Consider the following 26,798-nt stretch of genomic DNA (forward strand, 5'->3'; position numbering starts at 1 on the left):
TACAGCAGTGCATTCTGGTCAATAAAAAAACTCCTCCAAATCTAAAAGTATTGGCGCTGTGGCGCGCCAGCCACTCCGAACTGAAAGCATGATAAAAATACAGCTATGCAGCATGGTCGTCTGGACCGGAGTACCTTTTTGCTCTCTGTGTGTGTGTGTGTGTGTCGACTAGGAGACGCTCTGGACCCCATTTGTGGTTTCTGTCTGCACTCTCTCTGGGTCTGACTGCTCACTGAATATGAATGGTATTGACCTGGCCCTGACTGGGAGAGACTGGAAGGGGGTTGTGAGACAATAAGAGAGAAACAGGGATGGGCAGATACAGGAGAAAGAGAAAGTTTTTTTGTGTGTGTGCGCACGTTTGTTTGTGTGTGTGCGCATTTGTTTGTGTAGGAAAAAAGCCTGGGATGATGATGTGGTCACAGAAAAGAAGAAAGGAAGTGGTGAAAAGAGGAGTGGAAGAAGGAGAGAGAGTGAGAGAGATGGGGGTGAAGGGAAGGGGGTGGGGGGGGGGGGTCGTTGGACAATTCTGACCCAGCACACAGAGAGAGGAGGGAGGCGTATCTCGTGCTTGGCTCCTGCCTTGGGTCATTACTGCAGGGAGATCTGTCATGTCCTGGATAGGATGAATGGCGTCATTGTGCTCCTCTTCCCCAAAATGAACTGAGCCTCCATAAGCTCATCAGCACGAGATGGACGCTTGTGTAACGCTCAGTATCTCCCGCAACCCTAATTACAGTAACAGTGCGTCAGTGCCGGCCAGCCAGGCAGCTAGCTAGCTCTCCAGACCACTAAAACGTCCATTTGAAATTGTCCAAATCCCAATGAACTAAGAGGATATCTCCTGTGTATGAAGAATGGTGGTGTTGGGGTGGAGGCTGCTGATAGATTCTGGATGAGTGATCAGGGACTCGCCAGGCAGACAAAGGGGCCATTGAGAGAAGCGTGTCTCTCTCCGCTCACCGCTCGCTCAACGCCCCATCACACCCCACTTAACGCTAATGGGTGTGAATAGCCCAATCGCTTTCATATTCAAGGTGGTTCCCTTAGGCATCACGCGTGTGTTCTGCATGCTTATGTGTAGGTGTGTGTATATGCTTTTCTTAATTGCATATGTTGTAGCAAGTGTGTGAGAGAGAGAGAGAGAGAGAGAGAGAGAGACAGACTGACTTTGCTCGCGTGTTTTTCGTGTGTGGATGCACGTCTTTGGATTTTGTGACCACAGACAGGAAATCTGTTGTGAAATATTGGCTTGGGCTGGAGCATGCTGCAGATTCAGAGGCACCGCAGATATCACCGCAGATATCTGACTTATTTAGTCTTAGCCTTAAGCTAGGGTCAGGGAGTTCAGCCCGTTCCTCGTGCGGTTTACAGAACACAATAAGGATGTTTGGGCCTGAAGCACTTCTGAACCCTTTCCTCTTTCTCTATTCTATTACCCATCCCTCTACTCACCCCTCTCCTCATCTGAGTATCCCTCTCTCCCTTTCTCTCTCTCTCTCTCTCTCTCTCTCTATCTCTCTTGCTCTCTGTTCCCCCTCTCTTTCAGTTGCTCTTTTCCCATCCCGGGTTGAACACACAAGGTTATATGCTGTCGGCTGAATCCAAGGTCGTAGACAGAGTCCATGTTCACGCTTGCCATTCCTTACAAGAAAGGATGCTGTGTTCGTCTTTTTTTCCCTTCCCCATCCTCTTCTCCCTCTTGTTCTATTTTTCTCCCCCTCTTCATCTCGTTTTCTCCAAATCAATATGACCTGTGCAGTGGAGCATGTGTCCTGTAAGAGGCCAGCTTTCTGGAGCCACCGCGCTCGGCGGACGGTAAGTCCCCTGTCGAGTCATCCCGTGTGGTCGCCAAACTACAGGGAGCCCCATTAGGGAGCCAGGGAGAGCCCTCTTCACGACCTTCCCTCGCTGGTGGACGTTTATTTTCTATTTTCGTTTTTTTTTTTTTGTCCTTGTTGTCTTGTTCAGTTGCTGTTTTGCTTCTGGGGGGGGGCGGGCTGGGATCTCACGCCTGAGTGCTGGAGTTTCAGAGTGCTTGTCGCAATGCCCCCCAGAAGCCCTTCACGGGCCCTAACCGCCTCTTTCCAGCAAGCAGCGCGGCAACCCCTCCCGCCCAAAACCAGCCCTGGAAACACTTCCCAGACATTGCTTATTGGTGTGGAGAGCAAGAGGGTTTCACTTTAAAGTGCAGACAAAACAAGTCTGGCTTTTTTTCCTCTCTCTCCCTCTGGTGAGAGGGGAAGGGGAGTGGAGACATTATTACAGGCATAGCCTTTCCCTTACTTTTTTTCTGGAACCTTCTTTGTCTATGTTTCAGTGCCATGGATGGGAGAAATGTCATGTTTTTTTTGTTGTTTTTTTTAACCTCCCATCACTTTTTCTCCAGGGTCTCTGTAATGCCTCCTAATCCTCCCTGTTCTTCATTGTGTGTAAGTGCTTAGTGCACAGCCAGGAGACTAGAGTGTGAGGCGTTCAGAGCAGACGGACTGCTTTTGCCTGATATGTATAGAATATATGATTAGTCCAGGCCCTTCGAGAGTGAGGTGCTACATATAAAGCAGGTGATTTAAAAAAAGTTGCTGGACAATGTGAGATGTTGTAACAGAAGAACAGCAACTCTCTCCGCTCTCTTCTCAGTCTGATCAGCTTGACTCAGCTCAGCTTGGAGGAGTGTTCTTTTTTTAAATTTATCAACAGATTGGCGCGTTTTACTTCAGACTGGTACTCTTCAACAACTATGTGACGTGCACAGATGTATTCCTCTCCTGTGTATGCGTTAAATCATGTGCATGCATGGGAACATGTCAACCATATAACACAAAATAAACAGTGCTCTAGATTGGCAGTTGTAAATACACTATCCAAGATGTGACTGTTTTGATTAACCGTTCCCAGTGCTTGACCCAGAAATCTGTTGCTGGTAGCGCAGATGTAATTTCCGTGGTCTTTTAAGCTGTACAGGCTGTCAAAAAGTTAATCACCTCTACTGACATGTCCAAAGGGTCACATCAGCACACTACTGAATTCTCTGGAAGGCCCTGCTTCCAAAGTTAAAAAGACTCTATTAAGGATTTTAAAAGAGGTGAATTTCTGCAGTCTTAATGATGCTGTGTGTGTGTTTGTGGGTATGTGTGTGTGTGTGTGAGCGAGCCCACATGTTGTATTTGCATGTGTGTCTTTGCCAGCGTGTTAAATTGGATTATGCGAGGAAAATTGCGATTTTACTGTAACAAGGCTGTAGTAATGATGTTCGGCGCAACTCGTGATTACCATAGTGAAACTGCAGCACTGAGGAGGGAGAGGGAGAAGATAGAGCCAGACTTTCTGGCAGGAGCTTCTCCCCCAGTCTGGTGAGTTTGTCTGGGGTAGATTAGCAATGTGCTTGCTCATTCCTCACACACACACCCCTCTCTCTCTGTTTCTCTCTCTGTCTCTCTCTCTGTCTCTCTCTCTCTCTCACTCTCTCTCTCTCTGTCTGTCTCACCTTCTTCTCTGTGTTGTGCTGTTTTGACAGTTGTTGCACCCTAGCAGCAGTTTTGCTGCTTTCCCGTAAACCGCCCTTCTGGAAACACCGTGGCAGACAAACCCCCCCCCGCACACACACATACGGCTAACTGGAAGCGAGCCGCACGTCTCTCTCGCAGTTCTGCGCGCGTTTCATCAGCCACCTGCTAATTTACGACTGGAGGACTAATTAAAGGCGCCAAATGTGGCGCTAGCCCTGCTTTAGCCTGAATTAGCTCCCCTTCGTCTTGAGTGGTTGGTAGCATCCACACGCATTGCCCCACCCCCAACACACACACACACACGCCGCAACACCCTCCCCTTGCCCCTGAAGTCTCAGTCTGTTAAGCTCCTGGCACGGAATGAAAGGCTGCACTACTTAGCTGTCACCCCCCTTTGCTTATCTCAGCATCCAGGCGTGGCGTATTGTGTTTAATTTGTAATTCCCTGTAATTTGCCTGAACGGTGATGGTTCTATCAGGGCTGAAGGATGCCTGGCACGTCAGAGAGAGGTTTCAGGTTGACGGAGCGGAGCGCAGCCCCATGCCCGCTGCCCTGCCAGCGCCCAATCTTTTAGGAGGAGGCCCAGCGTCCAGAAATGTCATTAAGATTTTTGCAATCACACTCCTTATTGCCCACTGCGATGAAAGGATAAGTGAACGAAAGAGTGCAGTCGGGGCCAAGGGGTGCACCCTGCATTGTGGAGAATCTGTTCCACTGTATGGGACTGTGGAATAACGGGGAATGAAACTACTGTAGATCTAGAACCAGTTCTGCTTTAATGAGTGGATGGCCCTGAAATTTAATTTAATGAAATTTATTGTTAAGAGGATAACCCCTCGAGATGAATCATCTCGTTTTCGAGGGGGTCCTCGGGACCTAAGACAAAGACAATACAGCACATGTATATTCACACTTCACACCCTCTAAAGCTCTCCCTCTTCTCATCTCACCCACCACGTCCACCCCACCGAGTCCACCAAGACCATGTGTTAAACATAATACAGTATTAAGAGGCATGACGACATTTAGCCCATACACATGTATATGCATGCATACTGGTAAATATATATACACACATGATCTAGACCTATATACGCACACCTACAGTACACCCATAGTCGCATATAAACACATAAGTAAAAATGAGGAATTATACACTCTTACAATCCATGGTATACAATGTACAATCCTTCATCAATGGCTGTCAGAGACAGACTATACAGTGTGAGGTGTAAAATGATAACTAAGGTGCTACTAGTTCTTTAAGGAAGGCTTTTCAATCAGAGAATTGAGGAATCTTTAGGGTTTCTTTCCATGTCACACATGGGCGTGCACGGATAGTCGAATAACTGGTTAACTGTTTGAGACCACACTACACTAATATCCCCATTTGGGTGTTCTGCAATGAACAGAATCATGGTTGCGGCCGGTTGTTGGTCGGAATGTTTTATATATTCGTATGGACCCCCTACACACCACAGCAACTATCTCTTCTCTGGCGTACATATGTCCACATCGTTTTCTGCTGGTTTTCTTCTGTTTTTTTCCATAGCATAACCTCTCTCTCTCTCACTCTCACACTCTCACTCTCACTCTCACTCTCACTCTCACTCTCTCTCTCTCTCTCTCTCTCTCTCTCTCTCTCTCTCTCTCTGGTTCCCTCGTTTCTCTCGGTTAGGCGGAGGAGATCCTGCGTCGTGAGCTGGAGAAGAAGGAGACGCCGTCGCTCTACTGCCTGCTGGGCGACGTCCTGCGCGAGCACCAGTACTACGACCGCGCCTGGGAGCTGTCCAAGCACCGCAGTGCCCGCGCCCAGCGCTCCAAGGCCCTGCTGCACCTGCGCCAGAAGGAGTTCCAGCAGTGCGTGGAGTGCTTCGAGCGATCGGTCCGCATCAACACCATGCAGGTAGGCCAACACACAAACCACCCTCCTTTACATACTGCTTCTTATCATTGAAAATCAAACTCTCAAACTCTTAACTCACTGATTTGTCATGGATCTCCCAACACCTGGGACCATGGGGAGTGTGAAAACTTGCATAATGCTTTGCGTTTCAGAAGAATGCTGAAGAGTGTTCGTTAAAGTAGTTAAGTGTTGTTAATAGACCGCTTTGTTTTTGACCTTCGTTAACCACCTTGACAAATTAAAGGACTCATTGGACTTCCCATTCCCAGTGTTTTTCCAAGTGACTGTCATATCCGACGGTCTAGTGTAACTTTACTGACACAGTACAATCTTTCCTCTGTCCCTACTGCAGCACAGGTCCAGTGTGACTCGCATGCTTATGTAGCACCAAGGTCCAGTATCTGGTCAGTTAAAGTTAAATGTGGTCATCTTTTCCCGACAGCGTTGCACCCCTCGGCGTGCTACAGAAATAAACCCGAGCATTAATATCGGGGACGAGAGGCACAGCAGGATATCACACGTTAGATAGACCCATTATTTATTAGCCCCCAAGTTGCAGGCCACGACCAGATAGGAAGGCTTATCAGAGCGTGCCACACACTCTGCTCGTGTGATTGGGGTGTAGCTCATGCAATACACCCCCCCCCCCCTCTCTCTCACACACACACACACAGCCCCCCCATTCCACTGATTGCCCCACCCGACACTCGGTATTTCACACTAATGCTGCACTGCGGTACCCTAAACTACAGCAAAGTGTCATGATGGGACTGCGCCTGCCTCCTTTCCTTTTTTTCCCTGTGTGTGTGTGTGTGTGTGTGTGTGTGTGTGTGTGTGTGTGTGTGTGCGCGTGTTTGTGTGTGTGTGTGTGTGCGTGCGTGTGCGCAGCTCTGATCATATCTTTACCTGTTATCTGCAAACTGTTACAAGCTACTGTCAGTGCCTCGTGGAAAGACATTCCCATATACAATATAGAAGTCATTCCTCTTGATGATTAAAAAGCAGGATGGCAGTATATTACGGAAACTATACCATAGTTTATGAGTACACTCTACCCTTTGAGTTTTTTTACACCAGTCCCTGTAGGACAAGCCTCAAATGATGATGATGATGATGGCAGTATTGAAATCATTATATATTTTTTGCAAGAGCAGGCATTATTGATATTCTCCGTTCATGGCAATCGTAGCACAGTTGTGACCAGGTTTGTGTGAGAGAGCGGTCTGTCAGACCAGACTCGTGTGTCTCTCTCACCGAGAGCGCCGTGTCTTGAATTCTTGGATGCCGTGTGCCCTGGAACAGAGTTGACGCAAAGCCCCCAGTCTCCCCTCCCTACACACACACACACACACACACACACACACACACACACACACACACACACACACACAGCTACACAGTCAGTGACCACATCTCCCTTCCTCCCTGTCAGGCAGAGGAAGTCCTGTCTGGGTCTCCTGTGTCTGGGTCTCCAGAGTTTGGACCTGTGTCCTCTCTCCCTCTCTCACACTCTCTTTCTTTCCCCAGTGTCCCACCCACCACACACACACACACACACACACGCACACACACGCACACACACACATACACATACACATAATATGCGTCACACACAGACTGACACACACACACGTGTGTGTGTTTGCATAATTTGTGTAGGATCATTGTCTGTAACATCATTTCTTTGCGTCAATATTGAGATAGACAGTCTGAGTGCAAAATAGCCGGTGGGAGAGGGAGGCTTCATGAAGTGAGGGGAGAGGGGATGAGCAGTGAGGAGACTGTGGCGTCAGATTCACATGGCCCCAAGGGGTTATGGGAAATAGCAGCCGAGTGTATATGTGTGGGACTACGTGGCGTGTGTGTGCGTGTGTGTGTGTGTGTGTGTGTGTTTTCTCCGCTCCTCTCTGCCCTTTGTCCATATTTAATTTCAGAGGTCAGTCCCGCCGGAGGATGCTGTAATTGAGTTTGCTTTTTTCCTCCACTCTGACCCCTGGGCCCCCCCCCGCCATTGGGGACCGCGGATCTGCCCGGCACACACACAGCAGGCCACTGGCTTTATGAGCTCACAGTGGACACAAAAACAACTGAATAAAAGACCGAGAGGAAAAAGAAGAGGAAAAAAAAGTTATTAGAGGGACGAAGTGAAAGATGTTGTTTTTCTTGCGGATGCTGCACCCCCCCTGTCCACGACGCAAAGCCCCCAGTTTCCCCTCCCTTCACACACACACACACACACACACACACACACACACACACACACACACACACACACACACACACACACCTCTCCTGTGTCCATCCATCTGTTTTTGAACGACAGAGTGGAGGGAGGGAGGCCTAGACATAGAGAGGGGGGGTGGGGGTGGAGGAAGAGAGGAGGGCATGATGTGTTATTGACGCTTGGCAGTAAGTTGCACGGACCCGACACGTCAATCACCCTCCGGGGGCCTCCAACTCGGTCTGCCACTCACGCCTCACCCCCAAAGCCAACGCCAGCGGGCACAGGGCCAAATGGTCTGTGTGTGTGTGTGCGTGTGTGTAAAGGAGAGAACACACACACACACACACACACACACCCTTTTCCCCTGTGCAGCACCTGTCAGCTCAGCTGGGGAGCGTTTGAAGGCTGACCTCTTTCCCAGAGAAGCATGACAGTAGACCTGGAAAGAGATGCAGGTAGAGAGATGCCGAGGAAAGAGCGAGTGAAAGCAAACGCACGCGCGAGGTCGACATTGCTGAGAGAAAAGCATGAAGTGAACAAGAGTTGAGGTTAGTTTAGAGAGAGAGGGAGGGAGAAAGCATAAGAGACAGACAGAAAGAGAAGAGTATGAGGGTTCGTGCTTAAGTAAGTGTGTGTGTGTGTGTGTGTGTGTGTCGTGTGTGTCACGGGTCACAACGTGCGCATAACTGTGTGTGTGTGTGTGTGTTAAAGAGAGCGAGGAGGAGGTGGAGAGGAACCTGATGTCATCACTGACAGTTTGTCAATGCTCAGGCCGCCCTACCTGATATTGCATCATTACCCAGCCCACCCAAGTCTTTGGACACAGGCCTGTGTGTGTGTGTGTGTGTGTGTGTGTGTCTTTTGGGTGAATGTGTGTGGCTGTTAATTACACATAATGACGTCGTTAAGCAATGGATATGCGTGTGATCTGGTGCTTTTGTCTTTTTGTTTTTTTCCCTTTCTCTCTCTCTCCATCAACTTTACTTTCAATATACCCCCTCCCTCCCTCCCTCTCCCTCCCTCTCCCTCCCTCTCCCTCCCTCTCTCTCTCTCTCTCTCTCTCTCTCTCTCTCTCTCCCCCTCCCTCCCTCTCTCTCTCTCTCTCTCTCCCTCCCTCCCTCTCTCTCTCTCTCTCTCCTCTCCCTCCCTCCCTCCCTCCCTCTCTCTCTCTCTCTCCCCCCTCCCTCCCTCCCTCTCTCTCTCTCTCTCTCCCTCCCCTCCCTCCCTCCCTCCCTCTCTCTCTCCCTCCCTCCTCCCTCTCTCTCTCTCTCTCTCTTTCTCTCTCTCTCGTTCTCCTTCCCTCTCCTTCCCAGATCGGTGTGTGGTTCTCGCTGGGCTGTGCCTACTTTGCACTGGATGGATATGAGGGAGCCGCCAGAGCCTTCCAAAGGTGTGTGGGACTGGAGCCAGATGTAAGTCGCCTCACACTCAGTAACACACGCACACGCACACACACACACGCACACACACACACGCACACACACATACATATACACATACATACACACACACACACACACACGCATAATATACACACCCATATACCCAAACACAGGCACGCGTGATACTTCCCACCATCAACATTTATCATTTGAGGTTGATGGCACCTCCTTTCCTCTCATGTTTCTCTCTCTCTCTCTCTCTCTCTCTCTCTCTCTCTCTCTCCCCCCCCCTCTCTCTCTCTCTCTCTTGCTCTCGCTCTCACTCTTGCTCTCCCTCACTCCCTCTCTCTCCCTTCCTCCCCCCTCTCTCTCTCTCTCCCTCCCTCTCTCTCCCTTCCTCCCCCCTCTCTCCCTCCCTCCCTCTTTCTCGCTACCTCTCCAGGAGTTATTATGTCCTCCCTTTTGTCTCTCCCTCTCTCTCGACGTCGAGCTCCTTAATGAGAACACATTATTACTGAAAAGTCTCTCTTTACCTATATACCTGACTGGTTCTATAGTTATTCTCTCTTCCTTTCTCCTTTTCACACACACACACACACACACACACTCTCACTCACACTCACTAATGTGCATACAATAGCACAGAGACTTGCACCTCTTGGTACACACTCCCACACACTCCATCCTATCTCGTGTGGTCACCTGGTTGCTCTTACTCCCATCATGTGTCTCCTGTTTTGATTTTTTTTTTGTTCTCAACGGACTTGATAGACACCCAGTGTCTCTGGCCCCAGCACCGAAAGCTGCTGATTATTCCAACTTCAAAGGATCACCCTCCCCCCAGTCTCTTTCTCTCTCTCTCTCCCTCTCTCTCTCTCTCTCTTTCTCTCTTAATCTCCCTCTCTTTCTCTCTCAATCTCTCTCATTCACTCACACACACACACACACACACACACACGGACGCGCGCGCCCCCTTACCTCTTAATGTCTCTCTTCTCTCTTGTGCCATAACCACTAATTTCTCTTCCATTCTCCTCCCTTTGCAGAACGCTGAAGCCTGGAATAACCTCTCCTCCGCCTACATCAAACTCAGACAGAAGTGAGTTTTAAGCGAAAACATTTTTTGTGACATACAGCTAACATCACCTCACCATCCACTAGCTGCCTGTGCCCCGATTACACAGTAAAACACGCGGTCTCCGTGGACAGCCTAGGCTCCAAAAACGGCAACAAAACAACTTGGGCCAATTTTGCCCATAAAAACATAACAAACTATTCCAGCAAATTACAGACAAGATGCACGTTTGGGAGAGTTTCAACTGCATGGGAGGGAGTGGAAGGGAGTAGCGAGCTAGCTCTCTGTTTCGTTTGAACGTCAACAGAAGTGACGTTACCCTGCATCATTAAGATGCATGTTAGCTGTGGTCTATGTCTGCAGAACCTTTGATATCCCACTGATCCATTTCTTCTATAGATTTCTGTATGCACATAGACAGGCAGGCAGTGTAATCGCTCAGCAGACTTTTTTTGCGAGTTCTGAAACGTCCCTCATACAGTCTCTGGCCTCTGCAGAGACGTACAGTAGATCTGCTCTCTGACTTACTCGGATGACAGCCTGCTGAGCTGAGGCAGGAGGAAGGAATCTTCTGTTCATGTCACAACAATTGCTGCCAGTAAGATGCATGATTACCCATAATGCTCTGCCTGTCAGACCAGGAGGGAAGGGAGGAGGGGGGGGGGGGTGTCGAAGAGGTCTGGTGATCGTGGAGTTCCAGCCTCGTGCTCAGCCCTTGCGCTCCCGTTTTTGCCATTTTTTTAACGTGACTGATGCCAGACAGACCCAGCTCATTAAAAGCTCGTTAAGAAACCCTTTTCACTTTATGGGATCGCTGGCGTCCGAGCTATCATGCTAAGTGTTCGACAAGGTGTTTGGGCAATAAAATCCTGCGTGGGTTTTTGTGGGTCTGACCTTTAACGGATGGATTAATATCGGCTAATCCTGACCTCGGGCGGCACTGAACTGTCTAAGGGGCCATCAAAAAAACGGGGTCTCGATCCGATTGCCGGCCTGTCACGACTGGGCAAAAGTCAGTCGTGGACCCCGGCCTTCAACCGGACAGCATTGATTTCCCCTCGGAGCCCTTCCTGACTTCGTCTTGGTAAAGGAGGACATTACGGAATACTTATCAGGCGTACTCACTCTCCGGCGCAGTTCGTGCACTTGCAGCGGAAAGATAGCCTTGATATATGTGTCTGGGGAAACAGATTGATGTTCTGATCCCTGCTTTCCATCCACCCAGACACACACACACACACACACACACACACACATCAACTGACCACCACCCTTTCCCCTTGGCGTGTTGGCTCTGCCTTCTAACTGACCTCCTTGGTTTTTCAATTACTCCAGAAATTACTTGGGCATCAGTAATTGTAAAGATAAATCTTAGCAGCTTCCCTGGTGCTTTCCAGACAAGAGCACCCCCCTCGTCCAGTTCCCTTCTCGATCTTCCACCACTCACATCTAGTCCAGCTTTCTGGGGTGTAAGTCAATTAGTACCTCCCTACTTTGGGCTGATGGGCGGGTTTTCTTATTTCCTTTGAAAAGTCCTAACACCTATTCCCGGTAGCTTGTCTCGTTTTTCTGCCCCCCATCTCTCTCTTTCTTCTTTGCTGGGCCTTTCTGGGAACTCGCCCCCTCTGTCCCTGTTCAAATCAGAGCTGTGCTCTCAGCCCTGAAATTAAAAACCTGGGGCTTCTATTAAAACCTGGTTAGCGTGGCTAATTCAGCCGAAACTTTTGAAGACCCGTGTGTGTGTGTGTGTGTGTGTGTGTGTGTGTGTGTGTGTGTGTGTGTGTGTGTGTGTGTGTGTGTTTCTGTGTGTGTTTCTTTTTCTGTGTACGGAATAGACAAATGAGTGTTCTCTTCTAAGTGTATTTGACTTGCCATGGGTATGAAGGCTAGGAGATGCTCGTGGAGGCAATGGGTTGTTTTTCGCCCCGGCTAGTCAGTCTTTTGACACTGGCGGGGACACCTAGCTGAGTAAGTGTAGGAGTTAGTCCTGAAATGATGTGGGAAAACACTGTTTACTGTAGATAGCTGGGAGCTATATGGGGCACGTGCTTACTCTTTTTTTCTCTAGTGGGGGGGTGCATACAGCTTGTAGAGTTACGTACCATCACAGCTAAGCATCACATCAGAGCATACATTACGACTGCATCGTAGACTCAGAAGAGTTTGGAACACTTAAAGCTCACATCAGATGAAATTTTGATCAGATGAAACACTTCACATAATGCAGCCCCTGTTACATTGTGCCCATGTCATGAAGTGTACTATTGTAATACTCTCTAATTGCCAGGTAACAGCACTTTGATAGTGTCAACAGCACTTTCTTAGCATCATCCCTAATCTTCACTGTAAACCTCACCCTGGTTTTTTCCCCATTTCTCATAATGTTATGATGTGGGTGTGTAGAATATAGTCATTCTGTACTAGTTATGTAACTGAAGTTGCTTTATCACTTACTGCAAGCCAATATCTGTAAACATGCTTTTTGATATACCCCTTTCAGTTTATGTGTGGATATCATAACATGCTGACTGATGTACTCTACTACTGATGAACTAAACCATCAATGTTCCTTCAGGATCAAGGCGTTCCGCACCCTGCAGGAGGCTCTGAGATGCAACTTCGACCACTGGCAGATCTGGGAGAACTTCCTCGTCGTCTGTGTCGATGTGGGCGAGTTTGGCGAGGCCATCCGGGCCTACCACCGACTCCTGGACCTGCGCGACAAATTCAAAGACGCCCAGGTAAGTGACGCCTCACTCAACATGTCTGTCTCCAGCTCTCTGCCTCACTCACTCACACACACACACACACACACACACACATACACACAAACTTTCTGTCCATTCCTCTCATGAAATAATGAAATAAGCAGTATGATCATTGCTGGTGGTCTACAACAAACACCTCACATTCCGTGCACTAGTCTCATCCCAGAGGTCCTGCTCAAATTGAATCACCTCAGACCTTACAGCCTTATTAGCTTCGGAGTGAGCGCTAGCTAAGCTTTCCGTTCTCAATGAGCGCTCCGTCATTTTAACTGTGGACCACAGCCCCTCTGAAATGGTCTGTACTCTCATTAGAGCCGTAATGACCGAGTCTCAGGCTTCATATGCGGGTAGCCAAAAGGGCTGCTGTCCTTTAGCACCTTCCTGTTCCCGCAAGTGCCTATTCTATGCGTCCTCACAAAGGTGGAGCACACATGTTGCAACCTTTCTGATACTATAAAATAAAACTGCAACACCTCCCGCAAGCTCCATCAGAAGGGTGTGCTAGAACGTGGCCCCACCCTCGTGGAGCTGGAACCCCCTACCTGAGCCTTTTGACCCACACCTTTTGCCATCCAGAATCAAGAGGAGAGAGAGAAAGAGAGAGAGAGAGGCAGAGGCCATCTTCCAAAAAAGCAATGCTGCCGCTGTGCAGTTGCAGGCAGGGAACTAGCTTCTGGAAGTTTGTTTAGATGGCCCAGTGTAAACTGAGCCGCTAATCGCCCCAATTGTATATCTCTTTCTCAAACAGCAGGCATAATTTCTCCTCTGAATCTCTCTCTGCTCTGCCAAAGCGCCTTTGAATACTAAGTTGATGCAAACAAATGACCTGCGGTAAGCAGAACGAGAAGGAAACAGTATTTCTTTTGTTTGCAGCTGAACAAAATGTGTAGGGTTGTGGGTGTGGGTGTGTGTATGGGGAGGGGAGAGGGGTTTGGTGGTGTAAATGTCTGAATAAAAAAAAACAGCGAGTAAGACAGAGTTATTTCTGAGCAATTAAGTTCTCGCAGAGGAGCCGGGCACAGACACAACAGTCTACATCGCCAACCGAGCCGAGGCGTTTGAAGTTACGACTCCGAAGGGGGGGCGATTGGGCTTCGGGGGGATTGAATGGGAGTGTGTGTGTGTGTGTGTGTGTGTGGAGAGGGTGGCTGCCATAATTCTCCATCCCGCATCGAACCACACTTACCATGCACCGCTGTGCAAACCAGGGCCTCATTGCTTTCTCTAATTAGCTTTGCGAAGCCAGCAGGGGGGTTTTGCTCCAAACGTGTTATTTTCTCCCCTCGCTGTCTTTAGTCTACATCCTCCCCATCACCACCGCCCTCCTCATCCTCCGCTCCCCAGCTCCATGAATTCATTTCTGCTTGGCAAAAGATGCGAGCGCTTCCGCAATTAGGCCTGGAGATGTTTTTTTAAAAAAGGCACACAAGTTGAAAAGGTCAACAGCGCCAGCATTCCCACTGCTACTGAGGATGGCTCCCCAGTAATTGGGACGCTAATTCACATTCCAAACTTTTTGTGCTTCCTTTATTTATTTTCCCCCATCCTCTTCCTCATCTTCTTCCTCTTCTTCTTGGTCGTCTCCTTCTCATCCATGTGTGTGTGTTTGTCTGTGTGTTTTTTCTCGTCTTTTATCCCTTTTAGCACTCGGTAGTCTAAGATGTCTCTTTGAAGGCAGACAGGGTTCTTTCGGCCAGAGAGCTTCACATCAAGGGTTGCGTCCATGCGGGGGATACAGCACTGATTAATCTGTCCTAATGCCGTCATGTCAGTCACAGCCGGTGGTGTCTGTCTTTCTCTCTCTCTCATGTACGCACGCACACACACACACACACACACTACACACAGTGACAGCGAGAGAGAGAGAGACAGAGATGAGAGAAGACATAACCCAATTTCCAGGAATAAAATATATATATAACTCTTGAAAGACTATTACAACATAAAAGTCCCTTTGTAGTGCTATTTTTAAGACGAGATTTTTGACTCTGAAGCACAGGTTCATCTAATGACAGTCGTTTCAAAGCTAAATGACACAATAGAGGACATGTCGCTTCTTACAGACTGGCATCTTCAAAATGGCCGTCGTCCTACACATCCACTCGAAGGCATTTTTAGAGCGCCAGGTTTTTTTTAATGTTCTATTTATAGGGAGTTATTGCAGGGAGCTTGTTGAATAATTTTGAGAGATTGTTATCAGAAGGCTTTGGCACTGAGCACATCCTTTTAGAGTCTGTTCTTTGGCAGTCGTCTCTTTTCTGCATGCCATCATCTCCAGCCTTCCTCTTCCTCCTCCTCCTCCTCCTCCTCCTCCTCCGTCTTCTGTCTGCTCCCATTTTGTCCATTTCATGAGTTTGTTTGTTCGTTGACGTTTATATTTAAATAGTGAATTTGAAGGGCGGGTCAATTTATTGTTATTAAGTATGCGTGAAGGACCCGCAACATGGTGTCTTCTTTTATGAATCTCTGATTAAGAACATGGGCAAGCATGCTCACATACGCATGTTTACACACACACACACACACACACACACACACACACAAATCATTGTACAGAATGGGTTTTTGTCCCTATACCTGATCCCTGACTAAGTGTAATGAAAGTGGTTACATGTTCTAAAGCCTAGAGCACATGGGAGAATAAAAACACATATACAGTAGGTGCATGTACACCATCACAGGCGCGTACTGAGACCCACCCATGTTCCCCCCACACACACACACACACACACACACACATACACATTCCTTGAAGACACCGGAGACAGATGACTCTCTTCCCTCCCTCCCTCCCTCCCTATCCCCCTCCTGTCTCTGGAGGAGAAAGAAAGTAAAGGCGCATTCAAATTGGATCAAATATCAATGCCCCCCACCCACCACCACAATCACCCCCTACTCTCCTATGCTGAACGTATATCAGCCTCATGCCACTCCCCCACACCCTCTCCCCTCCCCAGGAGGATATTACTTTTCCTCCTAATTTCACACTATAAGGGGATACCACAGGAATATCAGTGAACCATCCTTTCAATTTCCCCCTTTACTTCTCTCTCTCTCTCTTTCTCTCTCTCTACCCTGCCCCCCTCCATCTCTCTCTCTCTCTCTCTCTACCACTCTGGCGACACTGGGTTGGGAATAAGGCCCCTCCCTATATGGAGGAACCCTAGGAAATATGGAATAGACTTCCATCTTTATCGCTGCAATCATTGCCAATATCTGACACGGATAGCCTCTTTGGATGAGTAAATCGAGCGGACTGATGAGAAATTGCCAATGGACAGATACAGTAAATGAGAGAGGGAGAGGGAGAGGGAGGGAAAGAGGGAGAGAGAGGGAGAGAGGGAGAGAGAGAGAGGGAGAGAGAGAGGAGAGAGAGAGAGAGAGAGAGAGAGAGAAGGAAGGAAAAGAGAGTGGGAGCGGGAGAATTACTGTCAGTCACTGCCCCCTACACGGCCCCAAGTTGGGGGAGGAAAATCTCCCAGCAGCCTTTGCAGTGGTTAGGCACTATGACAGAGCACAAGATAAGCCCTGCACAGACCATGGCACACCTACAAGGGAGTGAGAAAGAGAGAGGGAAATGGAGATAGAGGGAGGGAGGGAGAGAAAGAAAGCAAGTGAGAGAGATTGATCAAGGAAGGGAGGGAGAGACGAGCCTGTTGAGATGCGTTAATGTGGCCCTCTGCACGTCCCTGCAGCCGTGCGGTGCGATGCATGTGTCGGTCCAGCGTCCCTAATGGCCCCCATATGCTGGGCTTTATGGGGTATAAAATCAGAGCGAGAGCACCTCTGGCACCAAGGGGCCCCCGCACGTGACTCCAGACAGTCACTCAAGGTGCCAGAGGACAGGAATGGGAGGGGTTGGGTTGGGGTGGGGCGGGGTAGGGTGGGGGCCCCAGGACTAGTGAGGGGTGAGTCCATCCCCTCCACAATCCCCCCACCCCCGAGTAAGTAGGGGAGGGTCCTTTTTACAGGTGAATGACTAGGTAGTGGAACGAGCGTTTTGATATGAGGAAGTGTAGAGGATGCTGCTTCGTGCTGAGAGCCTTTATGTGTGTGAGTGGGGGGTGGGGTGGGGGTCTGTGGTGACAGCTCATCTGTTACCTACAGGGAGTGAAGCGAATACAGACAAAAAAAGAGATCACATCACATCCTCCAAAGTGCTATGGGGGACTGTAGTTTTCTTTAAGGGCATGTGTGTGTGTGTGTGTGTGTGATGGGGAGAAATACAGAGAGAGAGAGAGAGAAAGAGAGAGAGATTGGGTGGGAGAGAAGGAAGACCTCGTTCCCTACGGGGAAGCTTGTTATTTCACCTTGACGCTTCAGCAAAAATACCTCGCTCCCTCCCACACAGACATGCACACACACACACCATATGCTTTTGATTTTACACTCAATAGAAACATGATGGGGGAGGAAAAACATTGCACCAGTTCTCCCATCCGTACGCAAGCAACATCAGTGCAGTGGTTTAACACACAGAGCCCCACCTTATTGAGATGTGGATGCAGAAGGGTAGTTCAGCTTTACTGTTCGTGTAGTTTAGTGGGTCTGCTGTATTTAGAGACACCCCACTTTAAGCATGGCCACAGTAGCAGGGGTCTGGCCACAAGATATCCATGAGACGCGGTCAAAATGTCTGACCGGCCCTGATGAAGTGCAGAAGCTCCAGTGTTTACACAAGGAGCTATCTGACCGATAAAGAGAGCGAACTGGGACGGGGGGGTTTCAGCAACTAGCCTGGCTGTCGTCTGCATGAGTGTGTCAGGATACAAATGTCCATTGCAACAAAAAGGGTGGACGGCCTACTCAGTTCCCAGGTTCTTCCCGGTTCTTTTGAGAGCTCTGGGATGACCCGAGCCAGACAGTGTTCCCACGCACCGCTACAGAACCGGCCCCTCGAGTACACACGGAACAGGGAGGCTTCACGTTGGAACGTCGCCTGTGGCTCCATGGCAGTTGGACGGGGTTCCAGAAACTGTAGCCACCTCACTCTCGATAAAGCGTCGCTAATTAGCACTAGCGCTATAGCAGATTATATGCAGTGCCAGTTTGTGTAATGTCAGCAAGAAAGAGTAGGCGAAAAAGACCACTTCAGTGTTTTTTTTCCCCCGCACTGTGTGAAAAGATCAGCACCGTCTCAGGGCTCTTCTGTGTTTGTGTTCCGCGGCCGTCCCAGGGCGAGGATGACCTTTTTGAAGTTTGAAAGCGTTTCATTTTGAAGTTAATAAATGGATTGACCGTGATGGGCTGACGTCAGAACGGCGCGAGTTGGGTCCTTAATGGTCTAATTAAGTTTGGTGCTTCGCGTAGAAATGTTTCTGAGCCGCGTTTGAAGTGCTTGGCACAACCACACACGCTTGGGGGAGGGGGAGGATCTGGCTCTGTATCGCAGTTGGGCAGGCGACACACACACACACACACACACACACACACACACACACACACACACACACACACACACACACACACACACACACACACTTGAAAGAGTTTGGGATCCCCCCTCAAACTCACAAACTTGAATGTGATTTCTCTCTCCCTCTCTCTCTTTTTCTTCTTCCTCTCTCTCTCACATACACACACACACACACACATACACACACTCACACACACTTCTTGTGCCTTGTCAGAGCCTCCCCATCGCCCTGATGGCCCCTCTTGTAAAGCTGTAAGTTGAGTTTTCGGAGGTGCCCCACCCCCACCCCCATCACCACCCGCTCAGATGAAGGGCGGCAGCAGCATTAGAGTTGGGACTGAGTCAGCACACACCTGTGCTTCAAGCTGTTCTTTTACAGGCCCCCAGTGCTTGCTGCAGGACAGCCTTCAAAAGAGAACAGAACCCCCCCCCTACACACACTTCATGGCCAGGAGTCAGGACACACACACACACACACACACATGCATTGTCACTGTCACAGGGGCATTCATGGGGCATATACACACACACACACACACACACACACACACACACACAGGCATAGACATACGCAAGTGAAATGAGAAGCACGTTTAGAAACACAAGGTGGCACTGTGAAACATGTGCTACAGTGTTGCCAAAACCATCTTACCTTCCAAAGTCAGACATCTGTGTGTCTGTCTGTCTGTGTGTGTGTGTGTGTGTGTGTGTGTGTTAGGTCTCTGCCACCCTCACTCTGCATCTGCTGTGTTCTGTTTTGGTTTGGTGTTGCGTGCAGGCATGCCAGCAGACCAGTATGGTCACTGTTTCATGCAGGACTATGCCATAAATCCCCTCCTCTAGACAGACAGGAATGGCCTCTGGGCTCCTCCGCTCTGCTCCTTCCCATGTAAGAGACCTCTCCTCTGCATGGGGACTGCAGCGGCCTTTACTGTATTGCAGTATTTAAACCTTTTTTGGATTTGTTATCTGAAACGTATAGTTTATAAATTGAAGTTGCCAGGTATGATCTTTTAGTCGACCCCTGAATTTACTGTGCAGGAGGCTACCCTACTGCGACAGTACCTTGGCCATTTCACTAGTTTCATAAAACACACCTGTGTGTATGTCATGTCCTAGACGTCCATCGTCTCCAGCTGAGTTTCCTGAGCCCTTCTTTGTAGCGAGTGCAAACTGTTTCTCTTGGAGATCTGGGAATGTAGTTTTTCCCCTCATGTCCAAACTCTCAGTACAGAGTGAGGCAGAAGGGGCTTGAGGTGGGGGAGAAAAGAAAGGGGAGAGATAGGGGAGAGGAGGGACAGAGAGAAGCCTGGCTCAATGTGTGTTGTGTTGTCCTGGGAGAGAGAGAGAAAGAGATAGGGAGAGAGAGAGAAAGAGATAGGGAGAGGGGGAGGGAGAGAAGACTGGCTCAATGTGTGTTGTGTTGTCCTGAGAGAGAGATAGACAGAGAGAGAGAGAGAGAGAGAGAGAGAGAGAGAGATGGATAGTGAGAGGAGGATGGAGGAGGGGAGGGAGAGAAGACTGGCTCAATCTGTGTTGTCCTGCCCTTCCTTACTGCCCAGGGCTCTTAGTCCATGTTGTTTCAATCGTGCTGTGTCGGCTCACGGTTGGCCCTGCGCCGGCTCGGATGCGGTTCCCAAAACCCTTGGTCCATCGTTAGAGCACGCTCCAGAACGAGCGGCGTTACTATTCAGCACTCGGCCGGTGCCAACCATATGGCACGGGGAGCGAGGGGGAAATGCCACGCGTTTATCCGAGTGTGACTCGAAATCGAAAGCGAGCGAGGAAACAGCGCCAGTGTGAAATATCTCACAGATGGCAGTCAGCAGAGATTTTTCTCTGTGTGTGTGTGTGTGTGTGTGTGTCTGTGCGTATGTGTCTGTGACTTACATTAGGGTGACTGAGAATCCTGTCCGGTGGCTGTCCTACAAAACTGTCCCCTAAAAATGTGTGATGGAGCACATGCGCGTTTAACTCATTCTTGGTATGGCTTTACCTCGCTGCGTGTGCTCTATAAAATATGCATAACCTTTATGCATGCACTATACATGTGCAGGCCATATATATGGACGACAGTATCTTTTTCCATGATGAGCTCGAGTAGCTTTGCTGCTGTAATGCTCAATGGTCCAAATCAAAGTAAGCGCAAATATTGAATAAGACGACTACTCTCTCACTTCTCATCAAAGCTTAAATGTGGCTGTATATGATGATGCTGTGTAGCTTAGATCAGTGTGAATATGCGCTTACTGCACTGGACTTGTCTGTGAGACTAATCTGTGAGGATGGGCCCTGCCTGTCAGCAGGCCTGGGCGCCTCCACCGTGTACGAGCCACTGAGGATTGTGATGAAATGCTCATCTTTATGTGCTTGTGTTCTATATGATTATACCACTGCTTGGTTGATTTTACTATTGTAATGCACTCTTTACACGTCAATTAACTTTCATTATTATTTGCACACCTTTGAATTTGTTCCAGTTTTTTTGGCCATACTATGTCTGTCGCCTACATATCAAGTTGACACATTTATAGTGAATGCTTTCTTGTGTCATGGTTGTGTTGGTGTATTTTGACTGTTGACTGGCGGCGCCTGTTGTATGAATCACGTGTGTGTGTGTTCTCCAGGTGTTGGAGGTTCTGGTGCGGGCGGTGGTGGAGGACTTGACGGATAACCAAGGCGCCCAAGCCTCCACACACAAGTCCAAGCTGAAGGAACTCTTGGGCCGGGTCACTTCCTGCTGCAGCACCGACGCCCAACTATGGCGGATCTATGCCCGTCTCTATGGAGACGGACAGAGCAACAACGTAGAGGACAATGAGAAAGTTAGTCACAAACCACCATCTGATTGTGCAACAGGATTTCAGAGCTTTTGCTTGGCCATGTTTAACTTCTGAAAGGACTTGAGTCCAAATTTGACAGATGAAGATACATAACCGATATTAATCTGCATTCTGCCTAAGCTTCAAGCCAGGGTATTCATACACTTCGTCATTAGGCTTTCCCATCTCAAAAAATCTACCTGATAAGTTCTTCTCAGCTTTAGCCCAACTTACAGGTGACAGAACAGTATGCGCTAATAGTCTCTGTGCATGATCAAGTAAAAAGGTCGTCATTTGTGTCACTGTTCATATCTCTGAATGTAGCGAACAAACGGCCGACCATAAAACTCAATAATGGCCACCAGCCTCCGTTTGCATTAATGGCCTATTAATAGGCTCGTTAATAACTGATGGCTGACGGCGTGAGTGGTGGGGGCTGAGTGCGGCTCGCCTCGGCAGGGGAAGCAGGGAGGGTGATGTATAAGCCCGACGCAGATGAAGTGCATGCGTAATGGGCCGTTGATGAAGACGTTCTTTAATCACGTCTCCAGCGCCAGTGATAAGCCCTCACCTCACCCACTCATCATTTGATCCCCCCACCATTCCCTTTGTCAGCCAGACTTGAGGCTTTTATATCTATATATATATATATATATATAAAAGGTCTGGTACATGGTTTTTTAATATATAGGTATATATTTATTTATATAAATAAATATATACCTATATATTTAAAGCCATGTACCAGACCAGAAGTCTGTGGTCTTGTTAGGTCAATTGTCTAACTTCCATTTTCATCTGTAATGTAATATGTGTGTGTGTCTGTCTGTCTGTCTGTCTGTCAGGCTCTGCAGTTCCTGACTAAGGCCCATCGGTGTGAGACGCAGGCCAGTGGCTGGGAAAAGGACCTCACCACCTTTAGAGAGGTGATGACCAAAGCCGGCCACATGGCCAACGGTGAGTGAGTCCCGCCCCACAGCCGTCAATCACTACATCCTCAGCCAATCATCTCTGCCCTGGCTGCCGTTCACCTGCCCTCAGAGGTTTCTGGACACTGCGCTGCCCAATCTTCTGTTTCCAATTCACTTAGATGAGACTTTGGCTGACCGTTAATCCAGATAGCCTGGACACACACACACAAAGGCTGTTTTTTCAAACACTGTATGCAAGAGTGTATGCTTGATGGCCACTGCGCCAAGCACTCTTTCCAGATCTCAGGAATGTAAATGTGATCTCCATTTCCTGGGTATTAGTATGCTAGCGCACAGAACGCTGAGTGTGTGTGTGTGTGTGTGTGTGTGTGTGTGTGTGTGTGTGTGTGTGTGTGTGTGTGTGTGTGTGTGTGTGTGTGTGTTGGCACGCAGCCAAGGCACGAGGTGAGGAGGGTGACAATGAACACGGAGGAGAGATGAGAGAGCGGAGAGGGGATGAAGGAGGGGGGCTGAGGAGGGACATTCAGCTGAGTTTAGGTGGTGGTGGTGGGGGGGTGAAGTAGGCAGACGTGTGATGCAACACATAACACACAACAACACAATACATTTATAAAGCACTTTTCTCGACACTCAAATCGCTTCACAGTGAAGGGGGAACCTCACTAACCACCATCAATGTGTAGCACCCACCTGGCTGATGCACGGCAGCCATTATGCGCCAGAACGCTCACCACACACCAGCTGGAGGTGGAGAGGCGCACAGGGGCAGCAGCAGCAGCGGCGGCAGCACAGGTCACTCCATCACGCTTAATGCCACGCCGTCCGAGCCCTTTGCGAAGAGACGGGTGATTGATGAAAGCTACGAGAGGAGGAGGAGGAGGTGGTGGAGGAGGTGGGAGACGAGGGTTTGGTTGGGGGGAGACGGGAAGCCCAGTGCCCTCGCTCAGCGCTGAAGGAGCCCCAGCGTGGCAGGGGATGCAGATGCTACGCCACCGCCCTGCTCCTGCTCAGAGCTGCAGGAGGCCCACTCATCCAGTGTCTCTGTCTCTCTCTCTCTCTCTCTCCTTTTTTTCTTGTTCTCTTTCTGTATGGCTTGCTCCCTTGCTTACTCAATCTCTCATATTCCATTGTTCCATCTCTGTTCTCATCTCTCTCTCTTACTCCCTTCCCCCTTTTTTCACTCTTTCTGTATCACAATCTCCCTTTCTCCCTCTCTCTCTCTCTTCTCTCTCTCTTTATCCCTCTCACTTATCTGGGCTGGGGGGAGACACACTGAATAAAACATCAGCAGAGAGAATGGGGCCTCCTGCTGCTGCTGCTGGACATGTGGAATGGTAATGGGAGTGAGGCAGGGAGAGAGAGGAAGAGGGAGCGCTTTCACTTCCTGTGTGTTACTGTGCTGTTAAGGAGCCAACACATAGGGTCAATGACATGCAGACACACATACACACACACAGGATATGTACAGTAGATGTACACATAAGCACACATACATCCATACATGCGTACAGACACAGACACAGACACAGACACAGACACAGACACAGACACAGACACAGACACAGACACAGACTTTCTCACCTCGTCATACAGATTTCAGGGGCCCATCTCGGCTGCCCTTGTGTCCTTCAGGAGAGTGCGAGCAGGCGTGTTGGTAGGCAGGCATTTGTGTGTGTGTGTGTGTGTGTGTTTGTGTATGAAAAAGAGAGAGAGAGAGAGAAAAAATGACTGACTGTGTGTGAGTGATCGGGTGTTTCCATCTTAATGATTTATAAAGAGGGGCCGGCCGTGCTAATGGATCACGGCTCAACGAGACTCACCACGCCCTGCCCACCTCATTCAGATTTCCCCACATACGCTCTGACACACACATACACACACACACACACACACACACCCCCAAGCAGAGACGCTTTGACACACACACACACATACACACACATACACATACATACTCACACACACTGGCTTGTTTGGAGTTTGTAGTCTGAGGAAGAGGAGGGTAAGGATGAAGAGCAGCGGCTGAGCAGAGGCGACACCAACCCATTAATCACGAGACTCCCCCGTCTGCAGAGAGAGAGAGGGGGGGGGAGAGAGAGAGAGAGAGAGAGAGAGAGAGAGAAAGGAGAGAGAGAGAGGGCAAAGGAGAGAGAGAGAGCGAAGGTGGAGAGAGAGAGAGAGGGCAAAGCAGAGAGAGAGAGAGGGCAAAGGAGAGAGAGAGAGAGCGGAACGAACGAAGGTGGAGTCTCGTCTTTTTGTTGTTGTTTTGCTTGTCTCCTTCCTCGCGCGTGCCGGCCAGATAAAGGCCGGCGGTAAACAGCCGCACGAGCCGTCCCTCTGAATGCGGCCGTCGTCCTCACCCTTCCCCTCGGCCCACACCGCAGTGGCCTCTTAAAGAGAGTCCAGCGCCTGCAGACCTTGCAGTTAATACTCCACTGTTTATTTAGACTGTATTGTGTCTTGTTTGTTTGTTCCCATTGCGTGTGTGTGTTTGGGTGTGTGCTAGAGCATTGTTTCTGTCGCTCTTGTGGTCACTCTTCAGCGTGTCTGGGATGAGCTGCGCCTCAGCGAGCTGGGCTCGGAGAAAGCATGACATTTTGATCACATGATTGTGGTGATGGCGGCTGTGATTGAGCAGCAGTTTAGCAAAGGGCACGGGCACTAGGTTAATTTGGTTTCTCAGGGACAGCTGAGACAGTGGTGAGTGTAGGGCAGAATGAGGCAAGAGATGTTCCGCACACACACACATGGCCATACCACACACTGTTTCTGTCATATGCACACACCCTCTGACATACTCACGCATGCACATACAGTACACACACACACACACACACACACACACACACAGCCATGCCACACACTGTCTCTGTCATATACTGTACACACCATCTGACACACACTCACACATACATTCTTTCTCCAGAATTTCCCTCAAATGTGCACACAGACATGCAGCTCCACACACACACACACACACACACACACACATTTAATTGTCGGGAGACACAAAGACAAAACACTCTCGTTTACACTCTGACTTTGGCTCTGTAGCTCTCTTTCGCTTACACATGCTTACACACACTCTCTTGGTTGTCTGGGTTTTCGCCGGTCGGAGGAATGCATGGCCCAGTGAGTGTGTGTCGTTGTCGGGTGTTGGCTCCACTCAGTAGCCCACCGGAGGAGACCGCTGGCCCAGTCCACCCTCCTCCGCTGCCCTGACTCGCGTCCCTCTCACTCGTCCCTCTAATGGCTTAATGGTGGACCTCTGCCTGTAGGTCAGACGGTCACTTCACCCCAGCACGTGTCCCTCAGGTCACCCAGGGTCGCCTTTGGCCAGAAAGTGGTTTGACCTTGGTTGACCTCTGGGACCTGACCCCTCTGTCCGGTGGCACCTCTGCGGTCAGTAGCACCGTCATGGCCTCGGGGTGGCAGAGACTGCCCTCTGACAATGCTGATGCTCTTTTTGTCTTTTTTTCTTCTTTTCTGCTTCTATTCTTCTCCTCATGCCCCCCACACACACACACACACACACACACACACATACATTTTCTCTCTCACACACACACACACATATATACACACACACATTCTCGCTTTCTCTCAACCCCCCACCCGCACGCACACACGCACACACACACACACACACACACACGCCATGTAGTCTCTCTCAGCTGTTGTAGGACGAAGACTAACCACCAGGAAGCGATGCAGATGCTGAACTCTTCGCGTCTCAGCCTTAAGAGTTTGACCACCAAAGCCAAGGTGAGCGGCCAGTCTGCTTCAGCCCTGCCCACACCCAGAGCAATACGCACAATTAGCAAAACATATCCTACTGCACATTTTTACTTATATTGATTTAAATTAGATATATGAGTAATGTATTAGCTTCATTGAATTAATTGAACATCTGTTGATCTTCCATTGAAGTCATATCAGTGACTCATATCAGCATCCAAAATTATTTCAGGCCTATTCCTTCACGTCTGTATGGATTGTCTCGTAAATTATTATTTAAGATCTCTAAGATTTTTATTCACTAGAGTTTAAGCCTCAGATAATGTGGGAAGGTAAAGTCTTTATAAAGGGAATGGTTTCACCTTGTGCGCTCAAGATTCTTTTGTCAATTCCCTTCCAGCAACTGTACACAGATGTGGTCACAGGGGAGATCCAGGCAGACCTGAGCGATGATGTCAAAAAGCTTGAACAGCTAATCAAAGAGCTGCAAGACTTGAGCACCCAGCTGCGCAGCCAATGAGCACGCCTCTCTGGCCAAGTTGTCCCCGCCCCTCGCTGGAAGCTGCGGACATGTCAAGATAATCAAGACTGAAGGAAGATGGCGGCAGGACGGGGTCTGCTCGCCTGGAAGCCTTAATCTTAGTAACCCTCTATTTTTATATTTCAACACAAGCGCATCACCAAGTGAGCTGCTGAACTCTGAAGCGTTTCCCATGCAGAAGAATATCTGCTGGAGACGACAAAACGAGACTGACTGCACAACGAATACACCAATTAAAGAAATACTACAGCAGAATAACACACAAACAACATGTTGTACTGATCCGAGTATGTCCTCATTAGCGATGTTTGCATCATGTGCTATATCTCCAAACATGACCTGGTTAGCTACTCCAAGCTCTGTGCAGTATCTGTTCTATACACTTATTGCGACACCTTTTCCTTGTTTTACAGATCATACAACTATGTAACTAAACACAACTGCACTCAGCCCATAATGAGAATAAATTCTTTCTTTGTTGTAA

The 26,798-nt window shown here is 49.0% G+C and overlaps 1 protein-coding gene across 1 annotated transcript in view; it reads left to right on the plus strand.

Moving 5' to 3' along the window:
• The window catches only part of ttc27 (tetratricopeptide repeat domain 27), a 113,931-nt gene extending 87,133 nt beyond the window's left edge, over positions 1-26,798 (plus strand). The window contains exons 13-20 of the mRNA XM_048270016.1: positions 5,189-5,416; positions 8,954-9,052; positions 10,069-10,121; positions 12,673-12,838; positions 20,909-21,106; positions 21,949-22,060; positions 25,700-25,800; positions 26,174-26,798. Of these exons, the coding sequence (XP_048125973.1) occupies positions 5,189-5,416; positions 8,954-9,052; positions 10,069-10,121; positions 12,673-12,838; positions 20,909-21,106; positions 21,949-22,060; positions 25,700-25,800; positions 26,174-26,293 (1,077 nt within the window). The 3' untranslated portion in view covers positions 26,294-26,798. The remainder of the gene's footprint in view (positions 1-5,188; positions 5,417-8,953; positions 9,053-10,068; positions 10,122-12,672; positions 12,839-20,908; positions 21,107-21,948; positions 22,061-25,699; positions 25,801-26,173) is intronic.

This window comes from Alosa alosa, chromosome 18 (assembly GCF_017589495.1).
Source record: "Alosa alosa isolate M-15738 ecotype Scorff River chromosome 18, AALO_Geno_1.1, whole genome shotgun sequence".
NCBI classification, from domain to species: Eukaryota; Metazoa; Chordata; class Actinopteri; order Clupeiformes; family Clupeidae; genus Alosa; species Alosa alosa.